This window comes from Podarcis tiliguerta, assembly GCF_965153285.1.
Source record: "Podarcis tiliguerta genome assembly, chromosome: 16".
Classification (NCBI taxonomy): Eukaryota; Metazoa; Chordata; class Lepidosauria; order Squamata; family Lacertidae; genus Podarcis; species Podarcis tiliguerta.
The window spans coordinates 5,312,473-5,332,440 of record NC_139549.1 but is presented as its reverse complement, the minus strand read 5'-3'; the positions used below and the strand labels follow the sequence as shown (position 1 = coordinate 5,332,440).

Sequence of the window (19,968 nt, the reverse complement as noted above, 5' to 3'; positions counted from 1 at the left end):
TTAGCGCTCTGAATTGCCTCCAGAAACGACTCTCTCTCTCTTCCTCTCTCTGTCACAGGCCTCAAGACATCATTGTGTTCATGATTGGAGGAGCCACGTACGAGGAGGCGCTGACCGTTTACAACTTGAACCGCACCACCCCCGGGGTCCGGATTGTGCTGGGCGGGACCACCATCCACAACACAAAGAGGTGAGCAGTACCCCGAGCCCCCCCCCCGGGTGGGCAGCAGTTCCTGGCGGGTGACGGGCACATGGCATTCAACTGGGTCTTGCTCGGAGTAGACCTATGGAAATGAATGGGCCTCGCTTAGTCCTGCCCATTTTCTTCAGCTAACAGCCTTACACACCATCGCGGCACTGAGAAGGCCAACTTTGTTTCTTGCTCTCGAAATAAATAATAATAATAATAATAATAATAAATAATAATAATAATATTTTATTTATACCCTGCCCTTCCCCGTGCAAAAACTCAAGGTGGCTAACAACAAATTTAAAACACTTAATTATAAAAAGCAGCGTAAAATACAGTATAAAAACATGAATAACAATAAAATTCAAAAATCAATTCAGGGGAATCCCCAGGGCTAGCTGGCTGAATTGGTCCTACTTGGGCCAGCAGCGAGGCCAGGGGAGAATTAGCTGTGGGGTCTCAGAGCGGGTGATCTTCATAAAAGGGGAGGGAAGGGAAATAAAAGATCAGGCTGAATTCAAATTAAAGGCCAGGCGGAAAGAGGCCCGACGGAAGGAGGTTAAATCCTGAAGGGCCCTAGTCTCATGGGACAGAGCATTCCACCAGGTTGGAGCCATCACTGAGAAGGCCCTGGCCCTGGTGGAGGATAGTCTGACTTCCTTAGGGCCCGGGACCTCTAAGCTATGGTTATTCATGAACCTTAAGGTCCTCTGCGGGGCAGACCAGGAGAGGCGGTCCCGTAGGTACAAGGGCCCTAAGCCACAAAGAAGAAGCTTTGCTGCCTACTGGGGTGGGGGCAGGAGAGGCAGCAAGAGTCTTCCTCTCGAGCGAGACGCCCGTTGCAGAGACAGCCCTCTGACCGGACCCCAGACTTAAATATCTCCCTGAAAGTGGGTTACAAAGGCAAGTCTGTATTAACCCACATTTTGCTCTGAAAATCCTGATGAAATTAGCTGGGGTGCCCCTCCACCCACCATCTCCAGATCTTTTATTTATCTCTCTCCCCCCCCCCCCAACTCCACAAATTATTGAGTTGACTTGTTTAGCCCGGGAGTAGTGGTTGGGGGTGCAGTCTAGAGCCCCCGCTCCAGAAATGATCAGACTTCTGCTCTCAGCAGCCAGCAGACATGAAGGAGGATGGGAATCGAGAGACTGACAACTTCCGGACCCTGCGCCCCACCTCCCAGTTTGGAAAGGTCCAGGCAAGATGGGACCGGTGGTTTGACCCCATGGGAGGCAGCTTCCTGTGTTTCCAAATTGTCCCAAGACCCATCGAGCCGAGTACCCATAATGCTGTTATACAAACCGATGGTTTCGGCCGCGCGTGGAATACTGTGTGCCGTGTTCTGGTCGCCCTACCTGAAAAGGGAGATTGAAAAGCTGGGGAAAGTTCTGAGAAAGGGAACCCGAACAATCGAGGAGAGGGAGCCAGCGTTTGGGGCTTTACAGTTTGGAGAAAAGGCGAGGAAGATTTGACCAGATATAAGCCATTTATAAAATGATGCAGGGCATAGAGAAAGCGAAGGGAGAAAGGGCTTTTTGTTTCCTTTTTGCTAAAACCAGAACTTGCGGGGACGCAGTGAAGCTGAATGTTGGGAGATTCAGGATACATAAAAGGAAGTCCTCCTTCCTGAAAGAGAGTTAAACTGTGGAACTCCTTGCCACAGGAGGCATAAACTTGAATGGCTTTTTAAAAAAGGATTGGGCAAATTCATGGAGGAGGAGAAGGCTACTAGCCACAATAACTGTACTCTGCCTCCACAGTTATGCTCAGAGGAGACCTGCTGGTGCAAGTGGCCCAAGTCATGTCCATTAATGTCAGTGGGACTACTCTTGAGTAGGACTAGCAACAGAGTCAAGACTATCCCATTTCAGCTAAAGGAAAAACCAGGGAGGTTTTCTTATTTGTGTACTGAAGTACTGCAGGAAAATGACTGTGAGGAGAAAATTGGGGGAGGGGGTTAAAATGTCAGGAGAAGGGCCCGTCTATTAAATCCCACAGATATTTCACTATAATGGACTTTGAGCATGCCCAAGCGATTTGCAAATATTTTATGCAAAGCAATGGATAAATAAGACTAAGATCCCCAACCATAAACTACGCTCCCCATGAGAGTGAGCAATAGAGATGATCAACGGCTGCAAGGGAAATTTTATTAAGAAAACGAGTCGCTGGTTTTTTTTTAATAACATACAGATTCCAGGGTATCTAAATGTACTTAGTTCTGTACAGAGCCTTGCACCTGTAGAACTCAGCAAAGAGGAGGAGGAGGAGGAGGAAAACGGGGGCAAATCTAGAATGAGTTGGCTCCACCTCTCGTTGACACTGCTCCTCTTGTTGGCTCTGGCTCCGCCTCTCATTGTCTCTGGCTCCTCCTCTCGTTGGCTCTGGCTCCGCCCCTCGTTGCCTATAGATTCCGCCTCTCATTGCCTCTGGCTCCCCCCCTCGTTGCCTCTGGCTCCGCCTCTCGTTGCCTCTGGCTCCGCCTCTCATTGCCTGTGGCTCCGCCTCACATTGCCTGTGGCTCCGCCTCTCATTGCCTGTAGCTCCGCCTTTCATTGCCTGTGGCTCCTCCTCTCGTTGCCTTTGGCTCCTCCTCTCGTTGCCTTTGGCTCCTCCTCTCGTTGCCTCTGGCTCCTCCTCTCGTTGCCTCTAGCTCCACCTCCTGTGGGGCTCCCTCCCTTCTGCCTCATCAGTCCCACTGACTTGCCAGCCGCCGCCGCCCCTGCTCCCCACATAACTTGCAGAGGGGATGGGAGAGAAGGGCCACCCCCACCCCCATCTGCCCGCTTAATGATGGACTCACATCGAGGATTAGGTTCGTTTGGGGAGAAAATGAACCCATTTCTAAAGGGACCCCATCTGGTTCTTTTCTGCAGCATAATGAGCAGTAATGACAGGCAGGGTATTAATGGGAGATTCTGTGAGCGTTTAAGATATAATTACAGTCCTTCGCTTTCTCTCTCTCTCCCCCCCACCGGTCATATCTAATTCTATTTACTGCGCGAATATGACTCTCTTCTTGGAAGATTCTCCTCTCCTCCCCACAGTTTTCTGGGGAAGCCACAGCTGTCTGCCTCCTTTTCGCCTGATCTTGCGAGGGGGGCTTGTGCTGTTTTATTTTATTACCATTATACCCCACCTTTCAGGATATAAATCCAGTTTTACAGAGGACAGCCTTCTCGCTGAAGGCGCCCTCTGCTTGAAAGCACGATCAAACGTTGCTGTCTAAATCAAAACAATGAGGACTAGCAGCTTCCTCTTTTTTAAAAAAAGGGCAGAGCTGTAGCTCAGTGGCAGAACACCTGCTTGGCATGCAGAAGGTCCCGGGTTCAATCCCCAATGGCAGACATCTCCCTCCTTCATGGGAGATTTTTAAACAGAGCTTGGGCAGCCACCTGTCAGGGATTATTTGGCTGCGATTCTTGCATTGCAGTGGGTTGGACTGGATGACCTTTGGGGTTCCCGTTCCACTTCTACAATTCCATTAATCCTTTTATAGCTTCGAGGCTGGAGAGGAGGCCAGGCAAATCTCCAAGGGAGGTCCTGTTTGCTTACTCTGTTTTCCCGTGTAGAGGAGGCTTCAGCCGTAGAGGGAGGGCGGTTTTTAGGGTGAGCCAGAGTCTGCAGCAACTAATCTGGGGGTTGACCCACTTACCCAGTTAGAGGGATAAAACCCGCTTCCTTTCCCAGCTAGCAATCATCCCCCCTTCTCCGGAGTGCCTTTTAAATACCAATTGACTAAAAACACCGACTGATGGGTCCAGCAATGGTGGACAAAATGCTTTGTGCTTCATATAGCAATGTATTTATTTAAATGCTTGTTTGTGTGTGTGTGTGTGTGTGTGTGTGTCCCCGTCCCCTGCTGAATATTGCAAACGAATCTCTTAAGCAGCATAGAGTCTAGCAAACAAACATACAGTGGACACATACTTGTGGGATGCACGTTCGCAACCCGCAGCATTCACAACCCGCGTCTGCACATGCACAGGTTACGATTTAGTGCTTCTGCGCATGTGCGACCGCCGAAACCCAGAAGTAACCCGTTGCTTGTATGTGGTGACAATAAAAGGTTTGATGATGATGATGATGATGATAGAATAAATAACCGGGCAGAGTCCCTGGCTTCTGCAACAACACAAGATAACTTGCAGACCGGGTGATCTTTAATTCTCCCCTACCCTGCAAGCCTCAACAGGTGAGTCTGTACTTTTTAGGATCCATTACAGGGTTGGGTGTGCAAATAGACATTTTCTGCAAGGCCTTTGTCCCCCTCCTTCTCCTCCTCCTCCTTCCATTGCATCTTGCAGCGTCGCCTCTGCCGTTCAATCCCTAACCGATATGCTGGTTAGGGGGTCGGATCCATCAGCCCAGTAGCACTTGCAAGGGATGAGTCATTTTGGCAGAGAATAACTCCGTGTAACCACACTGTTTCAGTAAGCATCCGTGGAGGCACATATGTTAGCAGCTTCTGTTGCTGCTCTCTCTGTGTGTCTTTATATATGTGTGTGTGTGTGTTTCTGTTTGTGTATGCATAGTTTTGCGACCTACAAGAGACAAGATGGTCCCGCTTTCAGGTCTGATTCAGCAGGGATCTTCTTCTGCTCCGATGGAACCTCCAGGGCCAGAGCAGTCTAACTGAGAGGAGGTTAAGGGGTGATATGTTAGCCATGTTCAAATATATAAAAGGATGTCACATAGAGGAGGGAGAAAGGTTGTTTTCTGCTGCTCCAGAGAAGCGGACACGGAGCAATGGATCCAAACTACAAGAAAGAAGATTCCACCTAAACATTAGGAAGAACTTCCTGACAGTAAGAGCTGTTTGACAGTGGAATTTGCTGCCAAGGAGTGTGGTGGAGTCTCCTTCTTTGGAGGTCTTTAAGCAGAGGCTTGACAACCATATGTCAGGAGTGCTCTGATGGTGTTTCCTGCTTGGCAGGGGGTTGGACTCGATGGCCCCTGTGGTCTCTTCCAACTCTATGATTCTATGATTCTATGATAACGCGATTCTTAATGTATTTTTGGTCTTTGTTGGAAGCCGCCCAGAGTGGCTGGGAAACCCAGCCAGATGGGCGGGGTACAAATAATAAATTATTATTATTATTATTATTATTATTATTATTATTACTACTACTACTACTACTACTAATACTACTACTAGGCTCTCAGGGGTATTTAGCCACTGGGAGAACAGGAGGCTGGACTGGATGGGCTTCCTTTGGCCCAATACATCCAGATTCAGATACAGCCTATCTAACACCATCTAACGCTGGTCCTGAAATACCTACATTGGCTCCCAGTACGTTTCTGTGCACAATTCAAAGTGTTGGTGCTGACCTTTAAAGCCCTAAACGGCCTCGGCCTAGTATACCTGAAGGAACATCTCTACCCCCATCGTTCTGCCCAGATACTGAGGTCCAGGGCCGAGGGCCTTCTGGCGGTTCCCTCCCTGAGAGAAGTGAGGTTACAGGGAACCAGGCAGAGGGCCTTCTCGGTAGTGGCACCCACCCTGTGGAATGTCCTTCCATCAGATGTCAAGGAGATAAATAACTACACAACTGACATCTGAAGGCAGCCCTGTTCAGGGAATTTTTTTTTATACGCGCTGGAAGTCTCCCAGAATGGGTGGGAAAACACAGCCAAATGGGTGGGGTTAAAATAATAATAATAATAATAATAATAGTTATTAAGGTTATTTGGTAGACCAAGAGGCTTGGCTAGACAGACCCCTTTGGGCCTGATCCACCTCTTTACACTCAGAAGCAAATTTTGGAGGAGGAGGAGGGATTATAACACACGGCACCTAAATTCTTACTGGAGGTGGGAGCAAGTTAACCTGAAAAGTTCAGGCCTCTCAACCCCATAACCCGAGACCGCTCCTTGTCCACCCTTAATCATTTGCCTACTTTTAAACCAAAAGCCCTTTCAGAAGAAGATTGGAAACACTGATTCTTCCTTAAGCACAAAATGTGGATTTTCAAAAGCCTCTGATGGGCATGAAAAGCTTTGGATATGCCGTGATTCCTAGCCCGCCCTAGAGGAGACTGTTGTTGCTTCGGCGCAAGGAGGTCAGCCTGTTTGGGCACCACTGCGGACAGAAGCGCATCTTGAATTGCTGGCGTTCAGGTTGTGTGAAAGGGCACCGCAGCCCCCTTTTCAAAGCCAAATTCCTTCTGGCGCCACGAGCCTGTCCTGGGCGCTGGGCGTCAGTGAAAAAGCCAGCTGTTTTCCTACTGCCCCGGGCCAAGCGTCCGAGGCTTGTTGTGACAGGCCGGAGGCCAGACGAGTGCGGGGGCTTTCCTTCTGCTGGGGTCAAAGGTTGTGGCCCCCGCGTCATCTCGTGACGCATCTCAGGCACAGGAGGACTTGTCCTGACCAGCTCAGTGGAAATGGAAGAGCAAAAGGCGTTTCCTGGCTTTGTGACTGAGAGAGAAGGGGAGTCGGAAGGGGATGCCCGGCCGGTGCGTGGCAGCCCTGGAAAAGGCAAATCCCAGGACAGAAAAGGAAGTGGGAATAAAAAGATGTCAGATTATTTTTTGTATGCCATTACAGCAGGAAGACTGCTATTAGCTAGTAATTGGAAATCTCAAGAAATACCAGTGGTAGAAAAATGGCGGAGACATCACCTTGCCAACAAAGGTCCGTATAGTTCAAGCTATGGTTTTCCCAGAAGTGATGTATGGAAGTGAGAGCTGGACCATAAAGAAGGCTGATCGCTGAAGAATGGATGCTTTTGAATTGTGGTGCTGGAGGAGTCTCTTGAGAGTCCCATGGACTGCAAGAAGATCAAACCTCTCCATTCTGAAGGAAATCAGCCCTGAGTGCTCACTGGAAGGACAGATCCTGAAGCTGAGGCTCCAGTACTTGGGCCACCTCATGAGAAGAGAAGACTCCCTGGAAAAGACCCTGATGTTGGAAGAGATGGAGGGCGCAAGGAGAAGGGGACGACAGAGGACGAGATGGTGGGACAGTGTTCTCGAAGCTACCAGCCTGAGTTTGACCAAACTGCGGGAGGCAGTGGAAGACAGGAGGGCCTGGTGTGCTCTCGTCCAGGGGGTCACAAAGAGGCGGACATGACTAAACGACTAAACAACAACAAGAAAAATGACAGATGAAGATGTTGGAGTTCTTGTTGCTGGCCGACCTGACTGGAAGAATCCACGATCAGAAAGAAGAGGAGCATCAAGAAGATTGGAAGAAATTTAAAGATTATCTAGCTAAATATTGTAATATAAGATAATTAGAAGGTACTTGAAAGTATCAAATAGGCCTAGGATTAGAATAAGAATGTTGTATAGTAATATGGATTTAAGTCAATAAGAAAAGAGATGAAGATGGTTAATTGAAGGAGTAAATTGTAGTAGAAAGATGATTTTGGAGGACTGTTACAAGGTGATACAATGAAATTCAGGTAGGGGGGATTCGAGGAAGCCAGTTAATGGAATTTAAAATGAAGGAATATGCGTTTTTATTTTTGTTTTCTTTTGTTTTTTTCTCTCTCAGTATTGTAATGTTCTCTCTTTTGTACGTTTTGTATGTTATATCTGTTAAAATCAATTTTTAAAATTTGAAAATAAGAAGAAAATGGAAATAAAACTGCCAATATCATTAATGCCGTTATCCAAATTGGAGGCGCGACTTTTCAGTTTAGACGAAAGGCGAGTCAAAGATGGACATGACAGATGTTTATAAAACTATACATGGTTTGGGGGAAGCGGAGAATTCCCGCTCTCCTAATACTGGAACTCTAGCGAAGCTGAATGTTGGATGCTTTCGGACAGATTTTTAAATAGCCCGTAGTTAAACGGTGGAACTCACTGCCACTGGAATCCCTTGGATTCCGCTTGCGGGTTTCTCACTGGGGCATCTGGGCAGCCCCTAGGAGAAAAGGGTGCTGGACTAGATGGGCCCCCTTTGGCCTGATCCTGCAGCCAGGCTCTTCCGGCGTTCTTATGGAGTCTCCAGCTCCGGAGGCAGTCTATCAAGATCCTCAGTTTCTGGGGGGCCACTGTGAGAACAGGGTGCCATTGGCCTGTTTTGGCGGGTTCTTCTTGCGATTTTAGGAAACGCACCTTTTACGCTCGTGGGATAGGGCGCTGGGAGAAACGACACTCACCAGAAGGGGAAAGTGTGAGTGCGTTGTGGGAGAAGGAGCAGCTTTGATCCTGTTGTGTGTTTGAGTTTCTCCAGTATTTTCAGCGCCTTCTTCGTACGTGGGCAGCTCACGAAAACACAGCAGCCAGCCGCTTCGCTGTGCGACAAGGATTAATTAAATCGACGTGGGATGCTCGGAGGATGCGTCTTTCTGGAGAGATTCTGAAGGGGGGGGTTGGCGGGGGGGTTGGAGACACCACCAACCCGTGAGACCTTACAGAGTTACTTCACTTCAGGGCGATTCAGCCCTCCTCCATCTCTTAAAGTGGCCGCCAAGCGATTATTACAGATTTAGGCGCTGCGGACTGAGACGTATTGCTTGCCCAAAGAGGGAGGGGGGCAAGGTTGCTTCTCCCCCCCCCCAAAAAAAAGAGAGAGAGAGAATGGAAGAATCCGCGATCAAAAAGAAGAGGAACACCAAGAACAATGGAGGAACACCAAGAAATTTAAAGATTACCGTATTTTTCGCCCTATAGGACGCACCGGCCCATAGGACACACCTAGTTTTTTTGGGGGGGGGGAATAAAGAAATAAAAAATTATTCCCCCCCCCCCAGCCGCGGCTTCAGCACGCCCCGCACTCCGGGAAGCAGGCTGCTATCCGCAGCCTAGGGAGCCCTGCGGGAACTCCCGCGGGCTCCCTAGGCTTGCTGATAGCTTCCTGAAGCCTGGAGAGCGAGAGGGGTCAGTGCGCACCGACCCCTCTCACTCTCCAAGCTTCAGCGAAAGCCTGCATTCGCCCCATAGGATGCACACAGATTTTTCCTTCATTTTTGGAGGGGGAAAAGTGTGTCCTATAGGGTGAAAAACACGGTATTTAATTAAATATTGTAAGATAAGACAAGGAGAAGCTACTTGAATTTACCAATTTGGCTTCGGAATAGGACATGATTAAACTGTAAAACATTATGGGAGAAATTATGAAAAGAAGCTCAGAAAGTAATTTGAAAAAGTAAATTTTGTTAGAAAGAAGAGGTTGGAAAACTGTTACGAGGGGATACAATGGAATTCAGTTAGGGGGATTTGAGGAAGTTAGTTAACGATGAAAAGCAAATTGGATTTTAGAAGGATTATGTGTTTATTTGTATGTTCTTTTCTTTCTTTTTCTTTTCTTGGTTTTTTTGCATGTCATATTTGTTATAAACTTGGAAAAAAAGTTGTATGTCATATCTGTTCTAAACTTGGAAAATTAATTTAAAAAATTGGGGAAAGAAGAGAGAGAGAGAGAAGATGCACATCCAAGCTAAGGGAGCTGGGCATGTTTAGCCTGGAGAAGAGGAGGTTAAGGGGTGATATGATAGCCATGTTCAAATATATAAAAGGATGTCACATAGAGGAGGGAGAAAGGTTGTTTTCTGCTGCTCCAGAGAAGCGGACACGGAGCAATGGATCCAAACTACAAGAAAGAAGATTCCACCTAAACATTAGGAAGAACTTCCTGACAGTAAGAGCTGCTCGACAGTGGAATTTGCTGCCAAGGAGTGTGGTGGAGTCTCCTTCTTTGGAGGTCTTTAAGCAGAGGCTTGACAACCATATGTCAGGAGTGCTCTGATTGTGTTTCCTGCTTGGCAGGGGGTTGGACTCGATGGCCCTTGTGGTCTCTTCCAACTCTATGATTCTATGATTCTGTTCTAAGCTCAGCCAAGTTATTCTGGCATGGAGAAAACCCTGTGAGTTCTTGCATCATCATCATCATTATCATTTTTAATTAGTATACCGTCTTTCTATCTTACAATACTCAAGGCGGCTTACAAGCTGAAGAAACAAAAAATGTACATCTTATAACAATCTAATGCAATACAAAAACGTGATAATAAAACATAAGTTCAAAATAGACAGCCTTCATCAAAAAGGTAACATTCTACAATCGGTAGAATAGTATAAAATAATGATATCAACATATAAAAGTTAAACAGAAATCCAGTTACGATAAATAATATCTAAACTATAATCAATAAAACGGCAAGACACAGTACATAAAACATTACAGAGCTGGGAAACCTTTCTGCTCTTTTTTGGTGACCACATTCGCCAACTCATTGGGACGCCTTCCTTTAACTCCCTGCCGCTGTTTCCCTCTTCTCTTCCCAGCTTCCTAGAAGAGGTCTCGGCTTCCGGTTTCCGCGGACGAGGCGCGGACAGCTCCCAGGGGCCGGCGAGGGCAGCGTCCAGGAGGCTGAACTGATGACCTCTTTTTCGTCATTTCCGACTGACCGTCCGTTCCAGGCTGCTCAGCATCTGTTGCCCGTTGACACCCACAAACTCACCCACCTGGCGTTTGAAACTTCAGAAAAGCACTTTAGCAGACAATACTTCAGACAATACCTGTTGCCGAAAAGTATGGGGCAGGCACGCTCTCTCCTCACAGGACCAAACCATGGGGTCCTTTTCCCCCCCATCTCAAAAGACTTGATCGAGATCTTAAGAGAAAGGAAAGGACCGGCCCTCTGTCACCTTCATTCCCATTCCAGCTCTCACATTGCATGAGAGTTGTTTGCCTCTTTTCCAAACTCATTTACCTCCCCCCCCCCCCGCCGTGCCCTGGGATAACCCACCCCCAGAGAAAAATGGTCCCAATAAAAGGAAGTTGCAATTCTTCTAGCAGAGAGCGTTGCTGTTTCTTTTTCTTGCTTTCGACGGAGGAGTAGATAAGATCCTAGAATCACAGTTGGGACCCTGTGATCATCTAGTCCAGGGGTCAGCAATTTTTTTCAGCAGGGGGCTGGTCCACTGTCCCTCAGACCTTGTGGGGGGCTGGACTATATTTTGAAGGGGGGGGGAGAACAAATTCCTCTGCCCCACAAATAACCCAGAGATGCATTTTAAATAAAAGGGCACATTCTACTCATGTGAAAACATGCTGATTCCCCGGATTGTCTGCGGGCCTGATTTAGAAGGCGATTGGGCCAGATCTGGCCCCCCCGGGCCTTAGTTTGCCTCCCTATGCTCTAGTCCAGGGGTCAGCAAACTTTTTAAGCAGGGGGCCAATCCACTGTCACTCAGACCTTGTGGGGGGCCAGACTATATTTTTTTTTGGGGGGGGGGGAATGAACGAATTCCTATGCCCCACAAATAACCCAGAGACGCATTTTAAATAGAAGCACACATTCTACTCATGTAAAAACACGCTGATTCCTGGACTGTCCGTGGGCTGGATTTAGAAGGCTATTGGGCCGGATCCGGGCCCCCAGGCCTTCATTTGCCTACCCCTGATCTAGTCCACACACCCCTGCGATGCTGAAATGTGTAGCTGTTCCGAATGGGAACCGAACCTGCAACCTTGGCTTACTAGCCCCAGGCTTGCAGGGAAGAGGGGGTCTGGTGTTTTAGAGAGGGCGGGGACAACCTTTGGGCTGCTCCAGATGTTTCCGGATTCCTATCCCATCGTTCTCCCTGACCATTGACCGTGACGGTTGCTGGGGCTGATGGGAGTTGGAATCACCCCGCCCCCCAGGCCAGCACCCCGTTCCCACGGTGGCCCCCCCAATACCTCTTCGGGAAGACCCCCCCCCCAAGCAGGACCTGAGTGCGAGAGCATCTCTCCTGTCGTTCCCGGCTACGGGTCTTATTCAGAGGCGAGCGGCTTCCCTCGCGGACTCATCTGGCCAGACCAGGTCAAAGGTTGGGGTTTTCCATTGTCCTTGGCGACTGCAGTCATCGATAGCTGCGGCCCTGCTTTCGAATCCGCCTTATCAAGGAGCCTTGGGCAAAGATACAGCGGGCATCCCCCTGCGTAGCTGCTTATTTCGTTTGCTTTCATCTAAGGAGGGAGGGGTAGTCGGAGCCGAGGCCATTCGCTCGAGTGCGGTCATAGCACAAGAGCGGGGGGACGGGATAGAAAACAGAAAGTCCTCCTTCACGCTACACAGAGTTAAACTGTGGAACTCTCTGCCACATGAGGCAGCAATGGCCGCCGGCTTACAAGGCTTTGAAAGAGGATTAGGCAAATTTGTGGAGGGGGAAAGAGCTATCAATGGTTATTATTATTATTATTATTATTGGAAGTTATACACCGCCCTATACCTGGGGGGTCTCAGGGCGACTCTCAGAACAAACAAAAAAAGACATTTTAAAAGGGCGTAGGATGTATATCGGATCAAAGGCTTGGTTAAAAAGGAACGTTTTTGCCTGGTGCATAATGAAGGTGCCAGGCAAACTTCCCTGGGGAAAGCATTCCACAGAAGGGGAGCCACTGCAGAGAAGGCCCTGTTCTCATGTTGCCACCCTCCGGATGTCTTAAGGAAGAGGCACACGAAGGAGGGCCTCAGAAGGTGATCTCACTGTCTGGGTAGGCTCATATGGAAAGAGGCGGTCCTTGGGGTATTGCGGTCCTGAGCCGTTTAAGGCTTTATAGGTCAGAACCAGCACTTTGAATTGGGCCCAGAAACTAATTGGTAGCCAGTGCAGTTGGACCGGGATCGGTGCAATATGCTCAAACAGTGAGCAACCCAGCTGCTGAATTCTGCACCAGCTGAAGTTTCCAAACCATCTTCAGAGGCAGCCCTACGCATAATGCATTGTAGTAATCTAACCTTGAGGTTAGCAGAGCATAGACAACAATAGTTAGGCTATCCCTGTCCAGACAGAGGTGTTACCTGGGTCACCAGCTGAAGCTGATGGAAGTCACTCTGGGCCACTGAGGCCACTTGAGCACCGAGCGACAGCGAAGGATCCAGGAGGACCCCCAAGTTAAGAACCTGTTCCTTCAGAGGAAGTGTAAAGGGTAAAGGGACCCCTGACCATTAGGTCCAGTCGTGGCCGACTCTGGGGTTGTGGCGCTCATCTCGCTTTATTGGCTGAGGGAGCCGGCGTACAGATTCGAGGTCATGTGGCCAGCATGACTAAGCCGCTTCTGGCAAACCAGAGCAGCACACGGAAACACCGTTCATCTTTCCACTGGAGTGGTACCTACTTATCTACTTGCACTTTGACATGCTTTCGAACTGCTAGGTTGGCAGGAGCAGGGACAGAGTAACAGGAACTCACCCCGTCACGGGGATTCGAACCGCCAACCTTCTGATTGGCAAGCCCTAGGTTCTGTAGTTTAACCTACAGCACCACCTGTGTCCCCAGAGGAAGTGTAACCCCCCACAAAAGACTCCTGGGAACTGTAGTTCACCCCTCGTGGCGCTAAAGTTCCCAGCAACCCTAACAAACTACAGGCTACAGGATTCTTTGAGGGGAAGTCATTTGCTATCATAGTTGTAGAATCGGAAGGGACTGCAATGCAGGAACCAGAGCTAAGAGAGAAGGGAGGAATTGTTCTTTGCTTGCTTACGGAGCCTCGTGGTTCCACCCGCTGGTCGTGCAATGGTGAGCCCATTGCTCCTGGGATTTGGCCCCATTTCTGACACCGAGGAAGAAGAATTTTCCAGAGAACCTACTCAGCGGTAATTGGAACTTTATTTCGGGAAATAATGGGTCAAATCAAATTAACCAGCTCATAATCCCCTCCGGTTAATTTGATTAATTAACCAACTCATAATCCCCTCTGGTAGGGACGTGGGTGGCGCTGTGGGTTAAACCACAGAGCCCAGGACTTGCCGATCAGAAGGTTGGCGGTTCGAATCCCTGTGACGGGGTGAGCTCCCGTTGCTCAGTCCCTGCTCCTGCCAACCTAGCAGTTCGAAAGCACGTCAAAGTGCAAGTAGATAAATAGGTACCACTCCGGTGGGAAGGTAAACGGTGTTTCTGTGTGCTGCTCTGGTTCGCCAGAAGCGGCTTAGTCATGCTGGCCACATGATCCGGAAGCTGTACGCCGGCTACCTCGGCCAATAAAGCGAGATGAGCGCGCAACCCCACAGTCGGTCACGACTGGACCTAATGGTCAAGGGTCCCTTGACCTTTAATCCCCTCTGCTAATTTAATTTTTCATTATATTTCAAATCCCCCCCCTTCCTCTCCTCTGTGCAAGAAATGGATCCATTCGTACGGGAAGCCCAATGACATTGCAAGATCACCAGTAAGGTTTAGAACTGGGTGACTGGGGGCCGGGGGGGGGGGCAGCATGAGAGCAAGAGAGAAATGGGACAGCTCTGCAGGGCTTTTAAATATGAAATCCCTCCCCCTTCCACCCTGTTTGTCGGGATTAAGCTTCCCAAAACCCACCCACGACTTCCGGCTGGTCTTGACACTGTGGGATTCTACTTAGCAGGAGGAATGAAAACTGGGTGCCACAACTCCCTTTCCGCTCGCGCCTGGATTTAAAATGGGCTCCCCCGGCCTTAGGACCCGGATGTGGCCCTGCAAGGCTCTCAACGTGGCCCTCGAGACTCTTCGCCTGTCTTACCCCCCACCTCCCCAGCTTCACAAGCCCTCCTTAGATGTGTTTGCCCCAGAAAGTCTGCCTGGATCATGACTGGGGGGGTGAGAATGGGAGATACAATTCCACCATATCTAGGGGTGGGGAATTGTTGTTGTTTAGTCGTTTGATCGTGTCCGATTCTTCGTGACCCCCTGGACCAGAGCACACCAGGCACTCCTGTCTTCCACTGCCTCCCGCAGTTTGGTCAAACTCATGCTGGTAGATTCGAGAACACTGTCCCACCATCTCGTCCTCTGTCGTCCCCTTCTCCTTGTGCCCTCCATCTTTCCCAACATCAGGGTCTTATCCAGGGAGTCTTCTCTTCTCATGAGGTGGCCAAAGTATTGGAGCCTCAGCTTCAGGATCTGTCCTTCCAGTGAGTACTCCGGGCTAGTTTCCTTCAGAATGGAGAGGTTTGATCTTCTTGCAGTCCATGGGACTCTCAAGAGTCTCCTCCAGCACCAGAATTCAAAAGCGTCAATTCTTCGGCGATCAGCCTTCTTGATGGTCCAGCTCTCACTTCCATCCATCACTACTGGGAAAACCATAGCTTTAACTATACGGACCTTTGTCGGCAAGGTGATGTCTCTGCTTTTTAAGGTGCTATCTAGGGGTGGGGAATAGCCCACCCTATTGAGGTGTACCTGTCTCCATCATTATTGATTTTCGGAGGAGGATTTGGAAACGCTCCTGTTTAACCCAGGCATTGGGGGACTCAGCAACGCCGTCCCCGGGTTTCCAGAAACTGGGATTTCAGAAGCACGAGCATGGAGGAATCGTGTCACCATCGCGGCTGGAAGTAGCCATTGAAAGCCTTCTCCTCCATGAACCTCTCCCGTGATGCTGGGGGGTTTCTTGGTGCTCCCCAAAAGTCTAATGTCTCCCCAGACCAAGATCTTATGCTTCGACTCCTATCCAAGGGCCTAAATTCGACCTCTTTGTCCAAGCAATCTTGAATGGAGCAGCTACTAGGATGCCCCAATTAAAATCCTTTTTATTTTGTCTGCGAGTTTTGTGGGGGTGGGAAGAAGCAGGGTGTCAAGAGATAGATGCGAGGAGATGATAGCACCAGCGACATTTTCAACCCCGCAGGCCAGCAGGGAGAGAGAGACTGGCTTGACTTGAGCAAAAGATATTTTGGTAACCGGTGATTATCCGGAGAATCGGAGAACGAAACTGCAACATGGGGACGCAGCGTGTGTGAATAGGATGTTCCAGGACAGAAGAACAAGAGGCAGATAATAACGGCTTTAGATAGGGAACATCTCTTTGCCTTCCATTCTCGATGTAACACCACCCACCAGGCATTTCAAGGTCGCTTTTTGCAGCCCGACTCTGTGGATTTAGTGAGACTTCCTTGGTGTGTAGCAAAATGCAAACAAGACTCCTTGCTTTGCTGTTTATTTTCCCTCCTGTTCATTGTTCCGTGGCCCCTCGGAGAGGGAACGGGTCCAAGGCTGCGTGATTTTGCCACACACACAATGTAACTTTGTGAGACGCTCGGTCTTGTTTTGTGGTTGAAAGAACCAGCTGATTCCAGTCATATCTGGTGCTTGGCATGTTCTGTGACGGTGCAAAAAAGAACAACAGTTGGGGGTTTGGATGGGCGGTAGCATCCTGAGAACCTCCACTTTCGCTAGTGGGGAAAGGAACCAAGTTTCTGGGAGTGTGGAAGTTAGTGAAATAAAATAAGGTCTTATATATAATAAATGTTCATCAATGTACCAAGCAAACACGTACATAAATATATAAACCACATGTCTGAAGCAGCACAGGAAAACAGCCCTGGAACCATTTTTGACTCCCAAACTGACAAAATGTTTTCTCTGCAAAGTCAAAGGAAAATGGAAAAGCCTCTCCCCATTGTCTTTTCCTTCACAAATCCTGTCTTAAGGGTATGTCTGTGTATGAATAGGGTGAGCCTGTGACCTGGCTCAGGAACTAAGTATTTATCATTACAAAAGACTGGCTAGGCTCCCCAGGGTATCCAATCAAGTGAGCATTAACAGGTAACCTGCCAGACAGGAGGTAAACAATGCACTCAAATTTCTGCTGTAGACTGCCCTTTCTGTGATGAAGGTATGATGTTTCTGGGGGTGGTCTTGGACTCCAAGGCAGGCAATTTAAAATGTCTGTATAAGGGCGGGCACACCTGTGTTCTGGGTCCTCCTCCTTTTCTGTGTGTGAGGGGAGCACCCTGTTGCAACAGTTCAATAAAGATCAGGCTTACGAGCTGCTTTGCTTCTCAATATTCTCTGGTTGGCCTCTGTTCTTTTCTCTGACCGGTGGAGAACCTACAAAGGACTCTGTAAGGGCTCTTGTGTCCCCCATAAGGGAATAAGGGCAGATTTTTGTTTCTTACATAAGCTTCAGGTTGCAGTGGCAATGCTTGCCGAAACCTCAGGTCAGATGCTAAAGGAGCAGAATTTGGACAGAGTGAAACTCCATAACTCAGCGAGGGAGCATCTCCTTTGCACACAGAAGGTCTTGGGTTCAATCGCCAGCATCTCCCAAGCAGAAAAGAGTCCCTGCCTTGGAGAGCCACTGCCAGTCAGTGCAGGCAACATTGGCCCAAAGGGAGCAACAGACAGCTGACTCTTTGAACCAGCCCTCTAATTCGGAACCATGAGGACTAGAATCCTGCTTAATTTGGGGGGCCGCATGGCTCAGTGGGGAAAGCACCTGCTCTGCCTGCGTAACAGCCCCTGGCTCAATCCCAGAAGGCAACTCCAGGTAGGACTGGGAATGCCCCACCTGAACCCCTGAAAGCTGCTGCCAGCCAGTGTAGACAACACTGAGCTTGGTGGATCAAGTCTCTGACTTGGCAAGAGGCAGTTCCCTATGTCGGCGTGTCTTGCACTCAGCCCCTGCATCAGGGCAGTAGCCGGATCTCGACCTGCCCTCTACCTCTGAGCATCTTCCATTGGGCTCAGAATGCACCGGGTATTTAAATGATTTTCTCCCCTCCTGTCTTCTTTACATCTCTTTCCTTTTCTTTTTTATATATAAATTTTTATTAGTTTTTTAACATAGCATTTTCAACAGTAATTAAACATACTTTTACATCTTATTCAAATTTTTTTTTACTTCCATCAGTCCTGTCTGAAAATTTTCCAATCTAATCTCTTAGTGTGCCTTTCTTATTTCCCCTATTATGTTTCAAACTCATAGCCAACATCTCTATCTTTTTCGACTTTGTAACACTTTGTATATTTCTCCTTACAAAACTTCTTGTAGTCCTACTAGCGTGATTTGCTGATTACAGGTGCTCTTCAAATAATTCATAGACTTCTTCCAATCTTCTGTAAATCTCTGGCCCCGCAGGTTTCGAATCCTTCCTGTCATTTTGTCCAATTCTGCATAGTCCATTAATTTCGTCTGCCATTCTTTACGTCTCTTTACATCAACACCCTTTCAGCCTTATAGGGTCCTGAATCAGCTTTGATGTTGTCCGAATTGCCTTCTGATAAAGAGCTGGTTAGTTTTATCAATGGTGGTTACAGTGGGACTTTTGCAGATAATTTATTAGTATTGGGGGAGCGGAAGAGATTCAGAGACTGAAGTCTCTCCAGGAGTGACCATTGATCTTGACTTGGTACACAGAGAGTTACCTCTCTCTCTCTCTCTCTCTCTCTCTCTCTCTCTCTCTCTCTGTGTGTGTTTGTGTAGATATAGGGACCCTACCAGACTGGTGTGGGTCCGTCCCGCCCCCCAGTGTATTTTGAAACATGTCATTGATGCAATAATTGCGTGCTTCTGGTGAATTGACACACAGCTCGTAGAATCGTGGAGTCGCAAGGGGTCCCCAGCGGTCATCTAGTCCAACCCCTGCAGTGCAAGAATCTTTGCTAGATCGTACATGGCTGATGGCCATCCAGCCTCTGCTTAAAAACCTCCATGGAAGAAGAGACCACAATTTCTCCTGGGAGTCTGTTCCAATCAGACTGTCAGAAAGCTCTTCCTGCTGTCGTCCACATTATTAAGAACCTAGGAAGAGCCTTCTTTTAAAAAAACAATAATTATTTAATCATTTTTTTCGATGCAAACAACAACCACAAAAGAGACTACAACAAAAATCATAATAACAATAACAACACAATTTGACAATTCAGATTTAAATACACCGATATACCTATGACTGAACCTTTTAAACAATATTTTCCCACCTCTCTCTCCTCCCACCACTATCCACCTTATTGCTTAAATATTCATTCCAGATTTCTTCATATTTATTCATTCTTAATTTGCGTCGACATACAATTCGTTCGTATGTAGCTAGTCTGTCCATATTATCAATCCATGTGCTCAGTGCAATCTTTTTGTGGCTTTCAATTCATCAAAACAAGTTTTATTTGCTTCTAATATAGCACAGTACATCCAATTTTTTTTTTTGACCCCTTGAAATCTCCCACGTTTCCGGAATATAATTTAGAATTCAATTCCCCTAAATAACAATTTCTTTTTATTACTCTTACTATAAATATCCTCACCTCGCACCAAAAATGATCTTATCATTGGGCATTTAATCATCATATGTACGACGTTCGCCTTTTTACTCCCACATCTCCAGCAGTTGTCTGCACTTGTTATTTTCTTCTGGTATAGTTTTGCTGGAGTCCAGAGGCCTCTCCTTTCTTGTGTTTTCTTGCAACTGGTGTTGAGAAGCATTCTTGCCCCACCCAAGGAGGCAGAGCAGAACTGCCATAACTAATAGTAACTGATATATTGCACTTGGGCAAAAGTATTGCACTTGGGCAAAAAAAAATGAGAGGCACAAATACAAGATGGGTGACACCTGGCTTGAGAGCAGCACATGTGAAAAGGATCTAGGAGTCTTGGTTGACCACAAACTTGACATGAGCCAACAGTGTGACGCGGCAGCTAAAAAAGCCAATGCAATTCTGGGCTGCATCAATAGGAGTATAGCATCTATATCAAGGGAAGTAATAGTGCCACTGTATTCTGCTCTGGTCAGACCTCACCTGGAGTACTGTGTCCAGTTCTGGGCACCACAGTTCAAGAAGGACACTGACAAACTGGAACGTGTCCAGAGGAGGGCAACCAAAATGGTCAAAGGTCTGGAAACGATGCCTTATGAGGAACAGCTAAGGGAGCTGGGCATGTTTAGCCTGGAGAAGAGGAGGTTAAGGGGTGATATGATAGCCATGTTCAAATATATAAAAGGATGTCACATAGAGGAGGGAGAAAGGTTGTTTTCTGCTGCTCCAGAGAAGCGGACACGGAGCAATGGATCCAAACTACAAGAAAGAAGATTCCACCTAAACATTAGGAAGAACTTCCTGACAGTAAGAGCTGTTCG

At 47.9% G+C, this 19,968-nt stretch overlaps 2 protein-coding genes across 4 annotated transcripts in view; one reads left to right on the top strand and one right to left on the bottom strand.

The window, feature by feature from the left end:
• The window catches only part of VPS45 (vacuolar protein sorting 45 homolog), a 62,427-nt gene extending 51,482 nt beyond the window's left edge, over positions 1–10,945 (top strand). For all 3 annotated transcript variants that reach the window (XM_083416577.1, XM_083416578.1, XM_083416576.1), the window contains 2 exons: positions 59–190; positions 10,436–10,945. In XM_083416577.1, coding sequence (XP_083272703.1) covers positions 59–190; positions 10,436–10,529 — 226 coding nt within the window. In that variant the 3' untranslated portion in view covers positions 10,530–10,945. The remainder of the gene's footprint in view (positions 1–58; positions 191–10,435) is intronic.
• The window catches only part of LOC310666130 (intelectin-like protein), an 814,635-nt gene that overhangs the window by 408,646 nt on the left and 386,021 nt on the right, over positions 1–19,968 (bottom strand). The window lies entirely within an intron of this gene.